At 38.6% G+C, this 16,152-nt stretch overlaps 1 protein-coding gene across 2 annotated transcripts in view; it reads left to right on the top strand.

The window, feature by feature from the left end:
* Nucleotides 1-16,152, top strand: part of ADAMTS12 (ADAM metallopeptidase with thrombospondin type 1 motif 12) — a 170,961-nt gene that overhangs the window by 116,055 nt on the left and 38,754 nt on the right. For both annotated transcript variants that reach the window (XM_003642975.6, XM_015277506.4), the window contains exons 13-14: nt 2,924-3,057; nt 11,587-11,707. In XM_003642975.6, coding sequence (XP_003643023.3) covers nt 2,924-3,057; nt 11,587-11,707 — 255 coding nt within the window. The remainder of the gene's footprint in view (nt 1-2,923; nt 3,058-11,586; nt 11,708-16,152) is intronic.

The following is a 16,152-nucleotide window of genomic DNA, read 5'->3' as shown; positions in this document are numbered from 1 at the left end:
TTGAATCCTGAGGCTTTGCAAGTCTGGAAGTTTGCTTATTATTTGTTTTTACTTCTTCATTTGGCTTGTCAAGGAAGATTATCTTTCCCTTCGAACTCTTTCTGAGCTGTATACTTAGACCATCATTGTGACTGGATTATGTAAGCAGTTTTTCTTGCTGATTGATTTCTGAAATGGAGTTGGATATCATTCTGTTATGCCAACATACAGCTTGGGAGGAGATGCAGATATCAGACTAGTATTTCACATATTTTATTCTGAACAGTGTAAAACTGGAATGGCTTTACATAAAATCTATGCCAGGATGAATTTTGAGCAGGTCATAGACTAACTGGAAGTCTTCTGACATACTGACTACTGTGCTTTGCTGTTAAAAACTGGTGCACTGAGAAGGCAACCAAGGTGAAACAAACTTTAGAGCATGAAAGAAATCAAATTAGAAAGAAAAAAAGACTGCTGCAGATAAAAGTAAAATAAATGTGACAGATGTTATGTCTAACAGTTTTCACAGAGGGGCTGAGGACTGATAAGGTTTACAAACTTTATGTTCTTGCCTGAGACTTATAGCTCCATCTCTGCTGATATTCTTGAATATGACTTGTTTTCAACTTGATTTCCTCCAGTTTCATACCCTTAGTCCATGTGTTTCCTCTGCCACTAATCCTTCTACTGCCCTTTCTTTATGAAGACATCTTAATTTGAGAAGACACACACATGTCACTCTTGTCAGGTTTTAGGCACCATTTCAGCTCTACTGACAAGAGGAAAAACACAAAGCTCCTAATTAAGGTTTTGGATTTCCTGGTGGATCCTCTTTTTTTAGTTTCTGGGTCCCAGTTCTACAGAAATTATGCTTACATGAATTAGGCTAATAATTAAAACTAAGACTGTGCAGGAATCAGTGCTGGCATTGCAAGCACCCTGGGGCCAGGAGCTGCTCCCAGTTTTGTGCACATCATGGTGCTGTGTGTATATTGGTGCTGTACAGATCAGAGCAATAAAAGTGAATTTCCCCCTACGAAAGCATAAATCCCTTTAAAGGAAATGATTTGGTTTCTTTGCATTAGCAAAAAATTGAATTCTTCTCATTACTAGAAACTCCTTCAATTTTGAATGCAGTTCTTTGTATGACAGAAGCAATATCAACAAAGGAGGGAAGAGAAACAGAAATTCATCAGCTAGGGTATCCATTTATAGTTACCCTGCATGGCTTTCAGAACAGGGAAGCGAGCAGCTTTTGTTCATGCTGATACAGGATGAAGCTGTGACTCTGTAGAGGCCCCTCTGTAACAACCAGAGAGATTTTATTAAAATGGCTCAATATTGGTCCCATAAAATTCCCAAAGCTGATATTTTTAACACCTACTGCATTGCTGTTCAAAGGATTTCATTTTGTTGAGCATAAGCAAATTGCTGTGGCACTTGCCTTGACCAGGGTCTTGGAACAGGACAGATGGTTAGGACAGTTCCCCAGCTGCCGGCCCTCATGGATGTGACCATGGAGAGCTTTTCTTTCAGTCAAATAGCTCTGACAGTGCTGGAGACTTTCTAAATGGTTAATTTGAGGGCAGAGATTGTCTTTCTTGGCCTTGATCCTGGTTTCAGTTCTAACTCATTTCTGTTTATACAACTTATTTACCAAACTTGTGTCCTTGGACTCTCCTAAACCTGAGTTCCAGGATTTCCAGTTCCCAAGGAGCAGTATCTGTGAGGCAAGGCAGGTACACATTTCATAGAATCATTAAGATCAGGAAGACCTCTATGTAATCCAACAATCAACCTATCTCTACCATGCCCACTAGCCATGTCCCTCAGAGCCACATCTCCACACTTCTTGAACACCTCCAGGGACAGTGACTCCACCACCTCCCTGGGCAGCCTCTGCCAATGCATTACCACTCTCTCTGAGAAGAAATTCTTTCACATATCCAACCTGAACTCCCCTGGCTCAACCTAAGGTCATTACTTCTCATCCAGTCATACCTGGGAAAAGAGGCCAATCCCCCACCTCGCCACAACCTCCTTTCAGGCAGTTGTAGAGAATGATGAGGTCTCCCCTGAGCCTCCTCTGAACAGTCCTAGTTCCCTTATCCACTCCCCATAAAACTCTTCACAGCTTCTTTGTCCTTCTTCGGACTCTTGTTCTCCATTGTTTTTCTTTAGCTTTTCTAAATCCATGCATAGACTAGAATTAAGCAGGCCTATTGTGGAGAATTTGGCTTTAGAGACCCACAGATTGCTTTTGCTGCAGTTTTTCCTGTTGCACATCTATACAAGAACAGCCTGGATCTGTCAGACCTACCAACATTATCTCTATTTCATAAATTGCCAACCAGGAAAAAAAGTGGAGTGGCTGAAATAATTTATTAACTGCCAGCAAATATCTGAAAATAAGCAGTGATATGATCCTTGACTGACATACTAAAGATGAGAAGCAGTCATTTCATTGCTTCCCTGAGAGAGCTGGCAGCGCTGATCATGAGTTGTAAAATATACCTGAAATCACTCAGTTTTCATCAGCTGATGAAAAACAGTTGCTTATCTCTTACAGTCTTACTCCCTGCTTCCTCTTTTCCCCTCACTGATGACAGCTGGTTTTCTGACCTTTTCTCCTTTGCAACTGAAGACCTCATTATTGCTTGACTCAGTAGGGTGTTAATATATCAGTGAGGGAATGTGTGGAGGTGTGAGGACATTGGGCTCCAGCTGTTCTCTGTGCTAGCTGCATCTATCAGGCCTCTTGCACTCTGTTAGTGTTAGTACTGTGGCTTTGTTAATTGCTTCTAATTATGCCATTACTTGTCAATAAATGCCAGAGAAAGTGGGTGGATGGTATAATGAAGATACACTGTTATTCCCTGTACATTACATTTCAATGTCCTGCTGAAATATTTTCTGAGAAATTATTTCATTTTCCTTTCAGCTAACCCCTGTGAGCTCCACTGCCGCCCAATAGATCACCATTTTTCAGAGAAGATGTTGGATGCAGTCACTGATGGTACTCCCTGCTTTGAAGGAAGGCACAGCCGAGATATCTGTATTAATGGCATGTGTAAGGTATTGGGTATGTTTGCATGTTTCTTTCTCTACATTTTTTAATATCGTTAAGGGGAAAAAATTAATGCTTTGAGGTTTTGTTTTGTTGGAAGATCCACATGAAGCGTTCATTTGATTGCATTTTTAATACTCATAGAAATAAATCCACAGAATTAGCTTTTCTAAGTAGACATTAGAGTTATGTCTGTCATTTTTACTAAGTCCGTTAGCCTGATTTCTTCTGGTACCTTCAAACTCATCTTTTCTTCCTCTATTTTAATATTTTTAAGAGAGCCTGTTTGTTTCTGGTGATTTTCATGAACTATAGCTTTAGAGTTATCTCTACTACATGGTTTGATTTTGAAAATTCAGTTCAGTATTGCACACTAAATAACAGTTGTGGGCTGACTTGTAATAGGACCAGGCGCTTGCTCTTGAAGATAATAAGAATAATTTCCCTTTACAACAGTAAATTGAATAATGCGGTACAATGAGTTAACTGGCAAAAACACAGTATGTAGTTCAGTAACCTTCTGTTTACTGAAGAATAAATGTAAGGTTCTCTGCATGTTCTGCACATCAGTAGCTACTCTGCTTTAGAGAAGACCAACAGAATATTTGTTATAAATTTTCCTTGCAGGACATGCATTTGTGAGAGGGAGTTACTGAGATTCTGTTCAAATTCAAAGAGAAGAGATTCCGTTTGGTTTGCTGAGAGCCAGAATGGCTCTTTTAACTATGATGGTGAATGTGTTGACTGGCAGTGAGCAGCTCAAGCCAGCTGGAAACAAAGATTAACATACTGAAGTATGTAAATGTTGCATATTGTATTGGTACTTTTGAACCTCACTAAGAAGATGGAATGCACTAAACACAGAAGGCTGTCTTTGTTATGTTTTAATTTTCTGATTTCCACATTAAATAGATTGGGGTCACTATGGCTCATTATAGGTTCTGTATGTTTTCTGTGTTTAACCTTGCCTGTGACAATTCAGATTTATACCTATATCAGAAATGGCATAATGATGGATCAGAGTTCAAAGGAAAAGTTATTTTAACTGCAGTTTCTACATACCAGATATACTAGTTCTTAGGGCTCAAGGTGTCTCTAAAAAATTTCCTCCAATGCACAGTCTCTACCATAAATATGGTTTTGTCACCCTTTCACATGTCAACTACTGCATCGAATTTAATTGGAGTCGGAATCATGGAGTGAATTATATCATCATGCAGCTGCCACAAATGATACTCAGTGATGAATAAATTACCCAAATAGCTCTTATTTCTGAAAGACAGCATGCTTTTATCTGCAATAGGTACCCTGCATAACACTTGAGGAGAAGCATTTTTAAGTACCTCTCAATATAATTCACTGATATTTTAGTCGAGGTAGCTAAACACAATACCTACATTATAGATCATAGTGAGTAAATCTAGAAATGCATTAAAGGGTATTAGTCTGGTATATAATTCATGCACTCCAATAGCAACATGTTTATTATAATGTGGAAACCTCAAGAAATGTTAACAGCAGTGTTTCATAATATTTTCAAGTCTACATCTCACAAATGTGCTTCACTTTTTTTTTTTTTCTATTAAAATAATGCTTGGTTTGCAAAGCAGCTGTTATTTAAGAAGGAAGTTCAAACTTTTTGTAATGGCTACTTAAAAACACAAGATAGGTAGACTCATAATCAACCTAGAACTTAAATCTCTTGAAGTCAGCTGATCATAATCTGATTTCACAAATAGCCATGGTTTTGCTCAGAATGGACAATTAAATTGTTCTTACCTAGATGATTAAGTGTGGGTTGAGGTGCCTCATTTTAACTATCTGAGTCTTACTGAATGCTTGCCTACTCAACTTGGCAATTCCATGATTCGCATTGTCAAGTGGAAAGTAAGCACAGATACCAGTGCTGATTCTCTTGGTCTTTGCAATTTGTCCAATATATAAAGCCTAATTTTTCAGTAGCATTGCCTGTGCCTCAGTGTTCAAAGAAGCCTTACCTGTTACATGTTGGTACAGTATTTCTTTAGAGCTTGCCTTCTTGATTCAAGGACAAACTGGAATTGGTACCGCATTGGAGGACTTGGCAAATAGGATATTGGCACTCTGACAATTAAACAGAAGAGGAACTCCCTAAATATGTAAAGCTGTTAAATCACTCAACACTGGAACCAGTGACAGCAAAGGGGTATCTCAAAGTTATGTGCCTGAGGTTGCCACCAGGTTTTGTTTCCAGGTGGTGCTAATAAAGAGAAGAGACATGCCATCCTCTTAACTCTTTTATTCTGTTTACATCTATCTTGGCTTTTCTTCTTGAACTGCCTCCTGTCACAATGCCAAACATGATTCTGAATGGAGGCAGTCAGCAAGATCAGTCAGAAATGTTACTTAACATCATCAAGATATATCATGACTAGTTTGCTATTTAACCATATTTCTCTGCCCTCCTCCTTTGGGTACTATTTCTTTTTTCCTTTATTTAGAAGACATTTAAACATATCATATCTCCCTATGCTTTAAATTATTTACCCCAAGCTGACTCTAATTCTTATTAGAACACTTGATTGCTCACATAGAGTTAATAAGAAAGATACTGCCACTGTGGTATATGTGTTGAACAGTGTGTATACATGAGTTTTCCAGACTGAGGATTCTTGTCAAATATGCTGTGGCATTACCTAGAAGTGAAAGCTTACGTGGTACATACACTGAGATAGTGCAGACACTGACAGTGAAGGATCTGGCAACTCTGCTGTTTATAACAAGCATTCATCTGCTGCACAGAATTTTTATAGGCTTAATGACCTTCAGTCATGCAAATCTTTGAGCTGTTCTCTGTAGTAATGCACAATTATTATGTTCAGGGATTAATGTTGCATTGGAGAAGTACACAGCATCATAACAGGGCGAAAAGTGTTTGGTTGTGGTTTGTTTTTGTTTTTTTTTCTTGTTAAAAAGCAGATTACTTTTTTTTTTTCTTGTAGTAGTTCTACTGCTACTCATTATTGATTCAGTCTCTTCCTCCCAGTGCTGGCCCAACAGGACATTGTTTCAGCCACGTCTAAACAAATTGTAAGTGAAATAGGCACATCAGGACATATCTCTCCCTGTCTAAGGCAATGTCTTGGCCAACATGACAGGATTGTGATTTCTCAGTTTGGAGGCCAGTGTGGGATACAAGTGGAAGGAAGAGCTTTGAAGCATAATGTAGCATTCATGTAACTTTGATACTCTGGCAATAGGTCCAGTACATACCCTCAGTGACAGCAAGGACTCCTTGCATCTGCCTCCCGCAGCCAATCTGACAGAAAAATTTCTCCTGATGGAAGTGGCAAAAGGACAATGCCTCTGGCTGTTTTCCTTTTAGTTACCATGCAGCAGGAAATAAATTACTTTTCCTTCCTGTAACATGGCCAAGGCAATTCAGGTTACTATTTTTGCCTCCACATTGTGTGGTAGGACCAGTAATGAAGCTAGTCTCAGGTGTGTTAGAAAAGCACTTGATAAATGGGGCAATTATAAAGGGCACAGAAAATGAATCTGATTTGCAACACATGCTATGGCACACAATGGTTTCTTGTTAACACAGCACATTCAACTGGCATAGGGTGCACAAGAACATGTATGTAATAGATTCAGAACCTAATTGCTACTGTTTTGTTTTGTTTTTCTTTTCTTGTTTTAATAACCTGCATGTAGTCTCCAGATCTGCTTTAACAGTCAATTTGGCAGAAATCTTAGGCTTGTTATTTAGGTCAGTTGTAGAAAATATTGCTGCTGCATATCTAGGATAGAAGATTGGGGAAAGCAAAAAAAAGGGAGGAGGACACGTCTAGAAATAAATCTAATGAATAACAAAAATAATGTGTTATTCACTGGAGTGACAAGGTGGAAATTAAAGTTCACGTAAATGGATTCCTAATGAAAGACTGCTGGAGCTGTTTACTTAAACACATGAAAATGTACATGTTGTGACGGTCATTCTTAGCCTTGTAAGAAGGTGACCTTCTGCTAGATATGGGGTCATTGCACCGCCTCCAGCATTCTTTTAGCTAGGGAGTGAAACAAAGGCTTGACTTACGCTGGAACAGCAGTCCACATGCTTCGTTCTTGGGGGCCTCTGCAGCATCCCTTCCTTTGCTTATAAGCAAATATCATCATATATGATGTGGTGATGTCTGCTACAAACTGTTCCAAATGTCAGAGGAAAATCAAAATAGAAGCCTCTATGATTGGAAGGAACAAAGGGATTCCGTTCATGTTACAACATCATATTTTGATGCTATTACTGTGTTGCTAAGGGAAATGTATAGCTATGTGTGAAAGATCTGAACTGACACAGAGTGCAGCCCATGCAGAGACACTAATTGGCACCCTGAAATTGTTTTCTCTTCTGCAATCAGAGGCTGTAATTGGCAGGAAAATGATCGTATTGTGCTATCTTGTAGAGCTTCTACTGGACATGGTCACCAGTGCCAGTGCAGTAGAGTAGCTGAGGACTGATTTGTTCAGTCTTAGAGATTTTCAGACTAAATAGTACTCACAAGAGAAATATGTTCAGTGATTTCAGAATGTCTGACAGCTCACACTAGATAAACTATTACTGGGTATAACTACTCAAGCAAGCATGAGTAGCCAACAAAGGTGAACAGAAACCATTTTAAGAATACGCATTTTCTACCAGCAAATGCTTATTTGACAAGAATGTTAAAACTTGAAAACGTCTTTTTTTGCTTTCCTTCTCAGAAGTTTGAATAAGAAGCTCCAAAACACTCATTAGTATTGCCTAGTAGCAAAACATGCAGTGTTGGGGTTCTATCTCTGGATTTTTCATTTGCATGGTTAAAAATATATATTTTGTCCACTTGAAACATTTTCTCCCCTGCTTTCTGATTAACAGTAAATGTGTGCACAGAACAGAAAATAAAGTTCAACTTGCAGGACTCCCCAGAGCAGCTTGTTACTGCTTTGGTCTAATGATAAAACCGACTACACTGACTTTACTAACTTCTTATAGACTGTTAGCAAGAGTGCTTGGTGTACAGTAGATACACCAGAGAATGCATCTTGTGAAGAAAGATAGCCATGTACCTATCTCTTTACATTCTTAGGAAGTGCTAAATATAAATTGTACTGCATCCTTAGCTAACAAGTGTAGGTCTGAGCTCTTTGCCAGATGGAGAATCGTTCTGCACTCATTACAGTGGTGTCTGAGTAATTTGAGTACCTCATCTGAGTACTACATTCTATGATTTAGTCCATCCTTGGTTGAGTAGCTACATGCTTGGAGGTAAAAACTGAGTCATGAACCTTCTTAGCATGTATTTATCTCTATAACATTCTGTACTTCTCATAAATATGGTCCTTGATGCCGAGATATATCTGTGAAAGACACATCGCTAACAGAGAGAATAAACTTTCCCTCTTTTTTAAAGTGGCCTTCTGTGAATCAAGAGAGACCATCTTGGCACAGCCACTGTTTTTTCATAGCAGGCATCAAAGGTGCTGATGAAGTGCTGTTATTAAAGAGACAGATGAGTGTTTTTTGAAACTTCTGTAAAAATGTGAGTGATAATATTATTATATAAAGTGGCATCATTAACTTGAGGCCTTTCCTTGGAGTTCCTGTAGCTGCTCATTAAATCACTGGTGCACAGAGTAAAAGCTCAGGTGTTTCTTCCTCTGAGATTGACAGGAAAAAAGCAGTAGAATATGAAGAAGGCTTTGTACCTTGATTAATAGATAGGCTTCCCTGTCAAAAGCTTATGGAAGATTACAAGAGCTGATGTACTGAAGGTAAAAGGGGATCAGAATCAAAAGAGGGGATACCCAGCTCTTCGTACATCAAGGGGATATTAGAGAAGTTGACAGGTTTTGCACCTGAAAGTTTATTTTGACGAAAATCAGCAGAGAAAAACTTTTAACTACTGCCTTATCCCTTATAGCTGGTCATCTAAATCATAGGCAGTCTGCTATGATAGGCTTCCAGATGTCTGAGACACTGTTGATGACCACTAAGTGTTAGATACAACCAGGCTCTGGTTGTGTTCTGCAAGTTTAACTTGACGTCATGATAGCACAAAGCACTGTGGAGTTTCACTGATACAAACAAGTGAACAAAACTTTGAAAAAAAAAACGCTTACTAGGAATGAATTTAGGACCTGTGAAGTGTGAATACTATACTGGGACTGAGTCTGAGGTGGTAACACACCGGAGGATAGCAGCACCTCAAACTCTTCTGCAAGTGACAGTATGCATACACACCAGCCAGAGTGTCAGAAGAGGCAAGTTGTCAGGTAGTTTTCGTCACCCAGAGTGCCAACCAGCCATGTCCTTTGGGGTGGGGATGTGCCAAAGAGTTGACCAGAATTGCCTCTGTTCTCTCTAAGCTAAACAGGATTTTATTTATTTAATACGTGCTTAATAAATCAAGAAATGTAACATCTAAGGGATTTAAATGATGCAGTAATTCATGTCAAAATTTGAAAGTAATTTCAGATTGAAACTAGAATATGGAAACGGGGGAACAGAAAATGGGGAGTGACATAAGTGTTGATGCACTTCAGTGTGATTTTGAAAACAACTCCATTCCCCCCAAAATTCAATGCATTTTTCAAAACAGTTTTTTTTTTTTTAATGATTGCCCAGATGTAATTTTTAAGGTGGATGGAGGCAGACAAAATTATTTATTGAAGTATTCTTCAAATCAAACAAAAAAAAATATCTGTGTTTATTATGTGTGACTGAAAAAAATCAGTTCCAGGAGAACCTGATCAAATGTTGTAGCATGCTCCTTATGTGGCAAATAAATGAAGGTCGAGCACTGCCAAACGTGTACTATCTGCATGACAGTACACTGCAGATGAATACATACAGATACACACAGCAAACATGGAACAATGCAATTGGAGATTCATTTAGTTGGGAAGCTGCAGTCAGCTCCTCAGTAATGATGACGGGCTCTGGTACAAAGGGCTGTTAATATACTTCAGAATTCATTAATATTCATTTGTTACAAAAGTAGCTGAAATGCAGATGTAATTTAAAGAGATTTATGATGTCAAGGAGCTCAAGAGTGCTGTTATGCATACACCTCTTTTTCTGAAAACCAATAGTCTAAAAAGTGCAAAGTTTAACAGTACTTAACAGTCTAGGTTTTATTTTGTGCTGTATACTTTTTAACGTTTCCAAAGTTGGCTGCTTAAAATCATCTTGAATGAATTCATTTTAGGATTCCTTTCCTGCTGTATTTTTGTTGTATTGTATTAGAACAAAGCCTGACAGAAACTTTAGGGCTTGATTTTCCTTTGACAGATGAGCTCTTTTTATAGGAGAGAGAAGCTTCAGGGAACTCCAAACCATTATATTTACCTCCAGGTTAATTCAGATGATGAAAGCCTTTTCTGCTTTCTACGTGGGCACGAACCTAACTCTTCAGTTTGACCCACACTGCACTCTGATTTCTCATCTAGGACATATGCTACTTTGATTCTGATAAATGGATATAAGATTTAAAGAACTTCAGATTATTTTTATGCCACATTTTTGTGTTAAAACACTTCAACTTAAAAATATTCCTAGTTCTTAAAGAGAGACAAAAATTTTCCCCAGAACTAAAAGATGATTTTCTTCAAGTGTAATAGACTAGTACAGGGAATTTTGGTTTTGGCAAAGAAGAAGTTTTTCCTAACTCAAAATGAATATGTTTTTTCTCTCACTTTCTCCCCCCTAGCAAAAATGAATGGAAAATCAGTCTTTGTCAGAGCTTTCAGTCTGATACATTGCCCTGTGCTGGCAAGCTGGGGAAGAAAAAGCTGTAAAACTTGATGCTACTGAACAAGTTTGAGTTGTCAGAGGATTTGTCTACAGTTGTAGTTCTTCACTAGGACTGCTACAAAACATGACACAGTGATCTGAAAGTGGTCTGTCATTTCTAGAGTTGCTTTCTGGCTTTGGCTGGGTACAGTTGTATAAGTTCAGCATGTTCAGTAAGTGAATCTTTAGCAAGTAATCCTTGCCCCATGTGCCGTTATTAATGCAGATTCAAAGCATATGTTCCTGTGCATAGCTTTTGTTCTACATCTGTTGAAGAAACATTGTGAAATATTTGTGTTAGTCTGTGGGTAAGATATTGGAGTTTCTCTGAGGCACTGGTGAGATGCCCTGTCTTTCATTTCTGTTACTGCATTTTAGTTCTGGGAATCCATGGTTGAGTCTGTGATAGAAGAGAGCAGACATGAGTGCTAAACGTTTTGGATAGTCCAAAAAGTTGAGATCATTTTAGTGGGACATTTCCAGTTCAGATATGTGTCTAGTCACTACTGTATGTTTCATGCCCTAGTGGTGTTTGTGGGTTTTTTGTTCTTTTTGACTTCATATTTATACATAGGAGTTTCACTTACATGATCTCTACTACTAGCATCTTTGTTATAAAATATTAATATATTTTTTTAATACATATATATAAAATATATATGCTGAAGCTTCATTGTGAAGACTGTATTTATTCCGAAATTCCTTTTTTTTTTTTTTCTTCTAGGCTGTTGGCTGTGATTATGAGATAAATTCCAATGCCACTGAAGACCAGTGTGGAGTTTGCCTGGGAGATGGTTCTGCCTGTCATACAGTGAAAATGACATTTAATCAAAGTGAAGGATCTGGTAAATTGGGTTCTTTACTTAAACTCTTCTACTGATGAAGTGTTTATCCACATAAAAAAGGCTTAAGAAATGCTTTTCATTGTAAACTGAATGATCAGTCTGCACAGGAAATAGCGAAAGGATGTTTCACAATTAATCTTGCATGTGCCTGAAAAGATTGGTGAACTGTTTTTTAAGTTCACTTCATCTAATAAAAATGATGTCAGAGACTAACAGTCCTGTGCAATTTACATTGATATTGACAAAAACCCAAAAATAGAAAGTGCATTTACAAAATTATTTATATAATTAATGCCCTTAGAAAATCTGAACTGAATCTCTAGACAAAGTAAAGCACCCAGAAAACACTGGACCAAGTGTTTCAAAGTGTCCTTAATTTGATAGCATTGGCTTTAGTGACCACGTACAGCCTCTTCCTTGTGCAGAATTTTGCACATCTGTTTGCTGTAGAAGTTTCTGTGGTAGGCCTCTGGGCTGGAAGCATGGAAAAGTGAGTTCCTGGAATGTTACTGAGGTCTCAATCAGCACGTGAAGGTCGGAGCCCTTCTTCACCAATGGCAGTGAGACATACAGTCCTTAAGTTGTGTGGGATGAATTGGTGCCAAAACGTCTTTAAGAGGGAGCAGGAACTAAAATTAATAAAATATTCTTTGTGCAAATAATATATAATTTAGAATTTTGGGAAAAAGCACTTTCAGTATTTCAGTTTTTTCTCACTGTGCACTCAGATATGCTCTTCCCATACCCCTCCAAATCTGATCCCACTGATAAAACATGAGGATGCCGCAACCATGCAGGTTGTATGTGTGTGTATTGAATGTTAAGTAAATTATTTCATCATTTTAGATTAAGTAAAAAATAATTGTTTGCTTCTGTAGATTCTTTCCCTTCTACTGAAGTCAAAATCTATTGCAGAAAACAAGAAAACATGTCAGGAAAGGCAAAGGTTGGCAGGCTCTTTGGCTTTTAAGGCAATCTATGGCACTTACTGATGCTCACATCTGGCTGATTCTTGACTCTGATTTACAAGTACTATCATGTTCTGTCTTACAGAAAGGATTAATGGCTGTGTGTCTACTGAACGGTTTATGTAAATACGGTGGCTTCAGGGTCATAAATTCAATATAGATAATGAAACTGGACCAAAGCTCAGGATATGTACTGCTATCAACTGAGAAGGAAAAATTGAGTTTTTTTGAAAGTTCAGTGGTGCAGAAAAGTATAAAGCAAGGCAAAATATTCTAATCTAAAGCTTTCCTCGGAATTTAGGTCCTTCTTGACTCTGGTATTGTAGCAGTATACAGTGTATCTGCAAGTCAGCTAGGTTGCCAGGTCAGAGTGATGACGCACTAGGAAAGAGCTTTAATAATTCATCCTTTCAGTGAAGGGCAGAGTGATCGCTTTTCCCTGAAGTCTTACCTGTTCATGTTCAGGGAAAAGAAAAATTAATCTGTATTTTTATTTGGAGTTTCTTTCGAATGCTTTTCCTTTCCTTTGAATGCAAAATGGAAAAACTTGCGTGGGGGGGTGGAGTGGGAGGGGGAATGCTCCAAACACAGCTGCAGGACAGACAGTTTTATCAGCGTAATGGGTTCCATTAGAGTTTATGACGAAAAACAAATCAGAACTCTGATTTTGCACAAATGGTCTTGGCTGTTGACAGTAATATTAGCCAGTACTCAGTCCACACTGTTTTCAGGAAATTCATTAGCAAGTCAGTTAAGTTGCCCCAGCTGCCCTCTTAGGGTAGTAAGCTTGAAGCATAAGCAGGATCTAGGCTGGGGCAGAGTTACAAGTTTTTCTGTGATTGATGCAAAAGATGTCTGCTTTTTTTAATGATAGAGCATTTTAAAGGGAGGGAAAGATGGAGAATATGCCCTATGAGGAGCGACTGAAGGAATGGGGATGTTTAGTCTGGGAAAGAGGAAGCTGAGGAGAGACCTTATTGCTCTCTTCCAATACCTGAAAGGTGCTTACTGGTAGAGAGAGGTTGATCTCTTCTCACTGGTGACAGGTGACAGGATGAGGGGAAATGGCCTCAAGTTGTGCCAGGGTAGGTTTAGGTTGGATATCAGGAGAAACTTCTTTACAGAAAGGGTTGTTAAACACTGGAATAGGCTCCCCAGGGAGGTGGTTGACTCACCATCCCTGGATGTGTTGAAAAACCATTTGCATGTGGTGCCCAGGGACATGGTTTAGCAGAGGGTTGTTAGAGTGAGGGTAGTATGGTTAGGTTGTGGTTGGACTCGATGACCTTTACGGTCTTTTCCAACTTGAGCAATTCTGATTCTATATCTCTACTGTTACTCACATTGCCTGCAGAGGAATACTACTATGCACAGCAGAACACTGACTATGCACAGCAGAACACAGCATTCAGACAATGGAAAGAGCATAAATGGTGCTGCTTGGTGGGGAAAAGTGTTGGGGTAGAAGAAAGATGGGTTGCAAGTGACAGGGGTTTAGGACTGTGGTAGGCAGAATGAAGAGTAAATAGATTAACAAAAAGGAGGAATGAAGTTTTGCAGTTCAAACAAAGGAATCTTCCCAGGAAAAGGAAGAGTGGCTAAGGGACAGGGAGGTGGTCAGAAGAACAGGGATTTGTCCTGCCTTCACTCTTCAGCGTGTGTAGGGGAAAATTTTCAAATTTTCATTAGGAACCTTTAAATCTCTGAAAATCAAGAAACGAGGGATTGTGCAACAGGGATGAGGAGAGGTCTGATTCTGCTAGGCAGAAGGCAGAGCTGGGCCCATGTCACTCCTATGAAGGGCTGAATTTTCCTGAACTGACAAGCAAATGAGAAAATGTGACTGCATTCACTTTAACCCAGAGGTTTATCTTAGTCCTGACACCTTGTGAACAACCTGATTGGAACTGATTCAACACTTCCCACAGTCCCTTGCTGCCCAAGTGCACACAGAGGCCTGATACATGCTTGAGATTAATTTTGGACACAGCCATGATGCAGACAGGAATCTGAGAGATTGGAAATTCTCTTGTATCCTCACTTCAGAGATTATCTCTAGGCTATAATTCTTCCCCCATTACATTACACGATGCAGTGTTCCTTCTATTCCATGGAAAGGCTGCGTGCAACTGCACTTTGATCTGCAAACCTGATTTGCCATGGGAAGCCTGTGCTGTTTCATGTATATTTTTGTGATAGTGCCTAGAGCCTGGCTTAGAAGAAAATCATGCTTCAGGAACTTTCATTTTTAAGTAAGAAACTCACATATATGACAAACTGGAGACCAGGATGGGAGCTGGAGTGATAAGGAGAACTAGCGCGATTGTAATCTGATCTGCAATACTGTGCTAAGTACTTTGGTGAAATTTCTTCTGACTTACAGCAATGGGATAAGAGAAACAAGCTCTTCAGTCCCAGTCGTCATGTGCCTACAAGGGTTGTATGAATTTATTCATATACCCTTCTCCATGATTAGGAAGATATAGATTTAATTTTTGTTAAAAATTGAAAAATTAATGGCACCTAACAGTTGCCATTGCACAGGTGTATGACAGCACCTACTGCATGGATGCTGCAGAGTTTAATGAAAACAGCATGCAGGTTAGCCAGCTGACATTTCGACTGTTATTGAATCTCAGATCTCTAGATAATCTTAACAGATGGAACCATATAACCAGGAACAATTATATAAACACCACCTACGCCATTTTTAAACAACAAAAAAAAATATTGTGCTGCCTGATAAAATCAAAAGCTTACTCCTGATTAGTATTGCTTTCAAAAGCAGATAAGATTAATTGGGCATTCAACTGATGTTCTGGGAAATCAGGAGATAATTTAGGGAAGGCCAAAGGGACGGAGTGTGAACCATTGACCAAATGGTAACACCTATCATCAGACAGCTGAAATGTATTTAAAATCAGGTTTATATGCAACAGTAAGTGATTCAGACAGAAATAATTATGCAAAAACTTGACAGGGTACAGACTTTTTATGTTAACAACAGAAAGAAAATTACCTTTAATTGTTTTTTATTTGGTATTTTGAACAAACGTTATTCAAATTACATCTGGAAAAAAATCTGCTGGAAGAAGGACACCAAGGTTGCAAAGCCAAGCTCTCAGAAAATTACACAATAAAATTTTTGCATGCGTAACATTTAATTTGTCCCACTTCTGAGTATGTCTTCTAATCAAGTCTTTAGTCGTACAGTCACACACTGCTTGTAACACATCTCCACTTCACTGAATGAATAGAACATTTGGGAAAGTCATTAGACTTTAGTTTCTTACAAAGCTCTGGTTTCCTATAATAATCTAGTTATTTAGTAATCCTCCCGATTTTGTTATACCCTTCCCCTGTGAAAGACTGAAACATTTCAGTTTCCATAGCTAATCTCAGAAACACGCAATAGGTGTCATCAACAATAATTACGGAGGGATTGAAGTAGACAGATCCTTTATTTTTTGGTAGTGA

Source organism: Gallus gallus, chromosome Z (assembly GCF_016699485.2).
Source record: "Gallus gallus isolate bGalGal1 chromosome Z, bGalGal1.mat.broiler.GRCg7b, whole genome shotgun sequence".
NCBI classification, from domain to species: domain Eukaryota; kingdom Metazoa; phylum Chordata; class Aves; order Galliformes; family Phasianidae; genus Gallus; species Gallus gallus.
The sequence above is the reverse complement of the archived record's forward strand: the minus strand, read 5'-3'. Positions and strand labels throughout refer to the sequence as shown.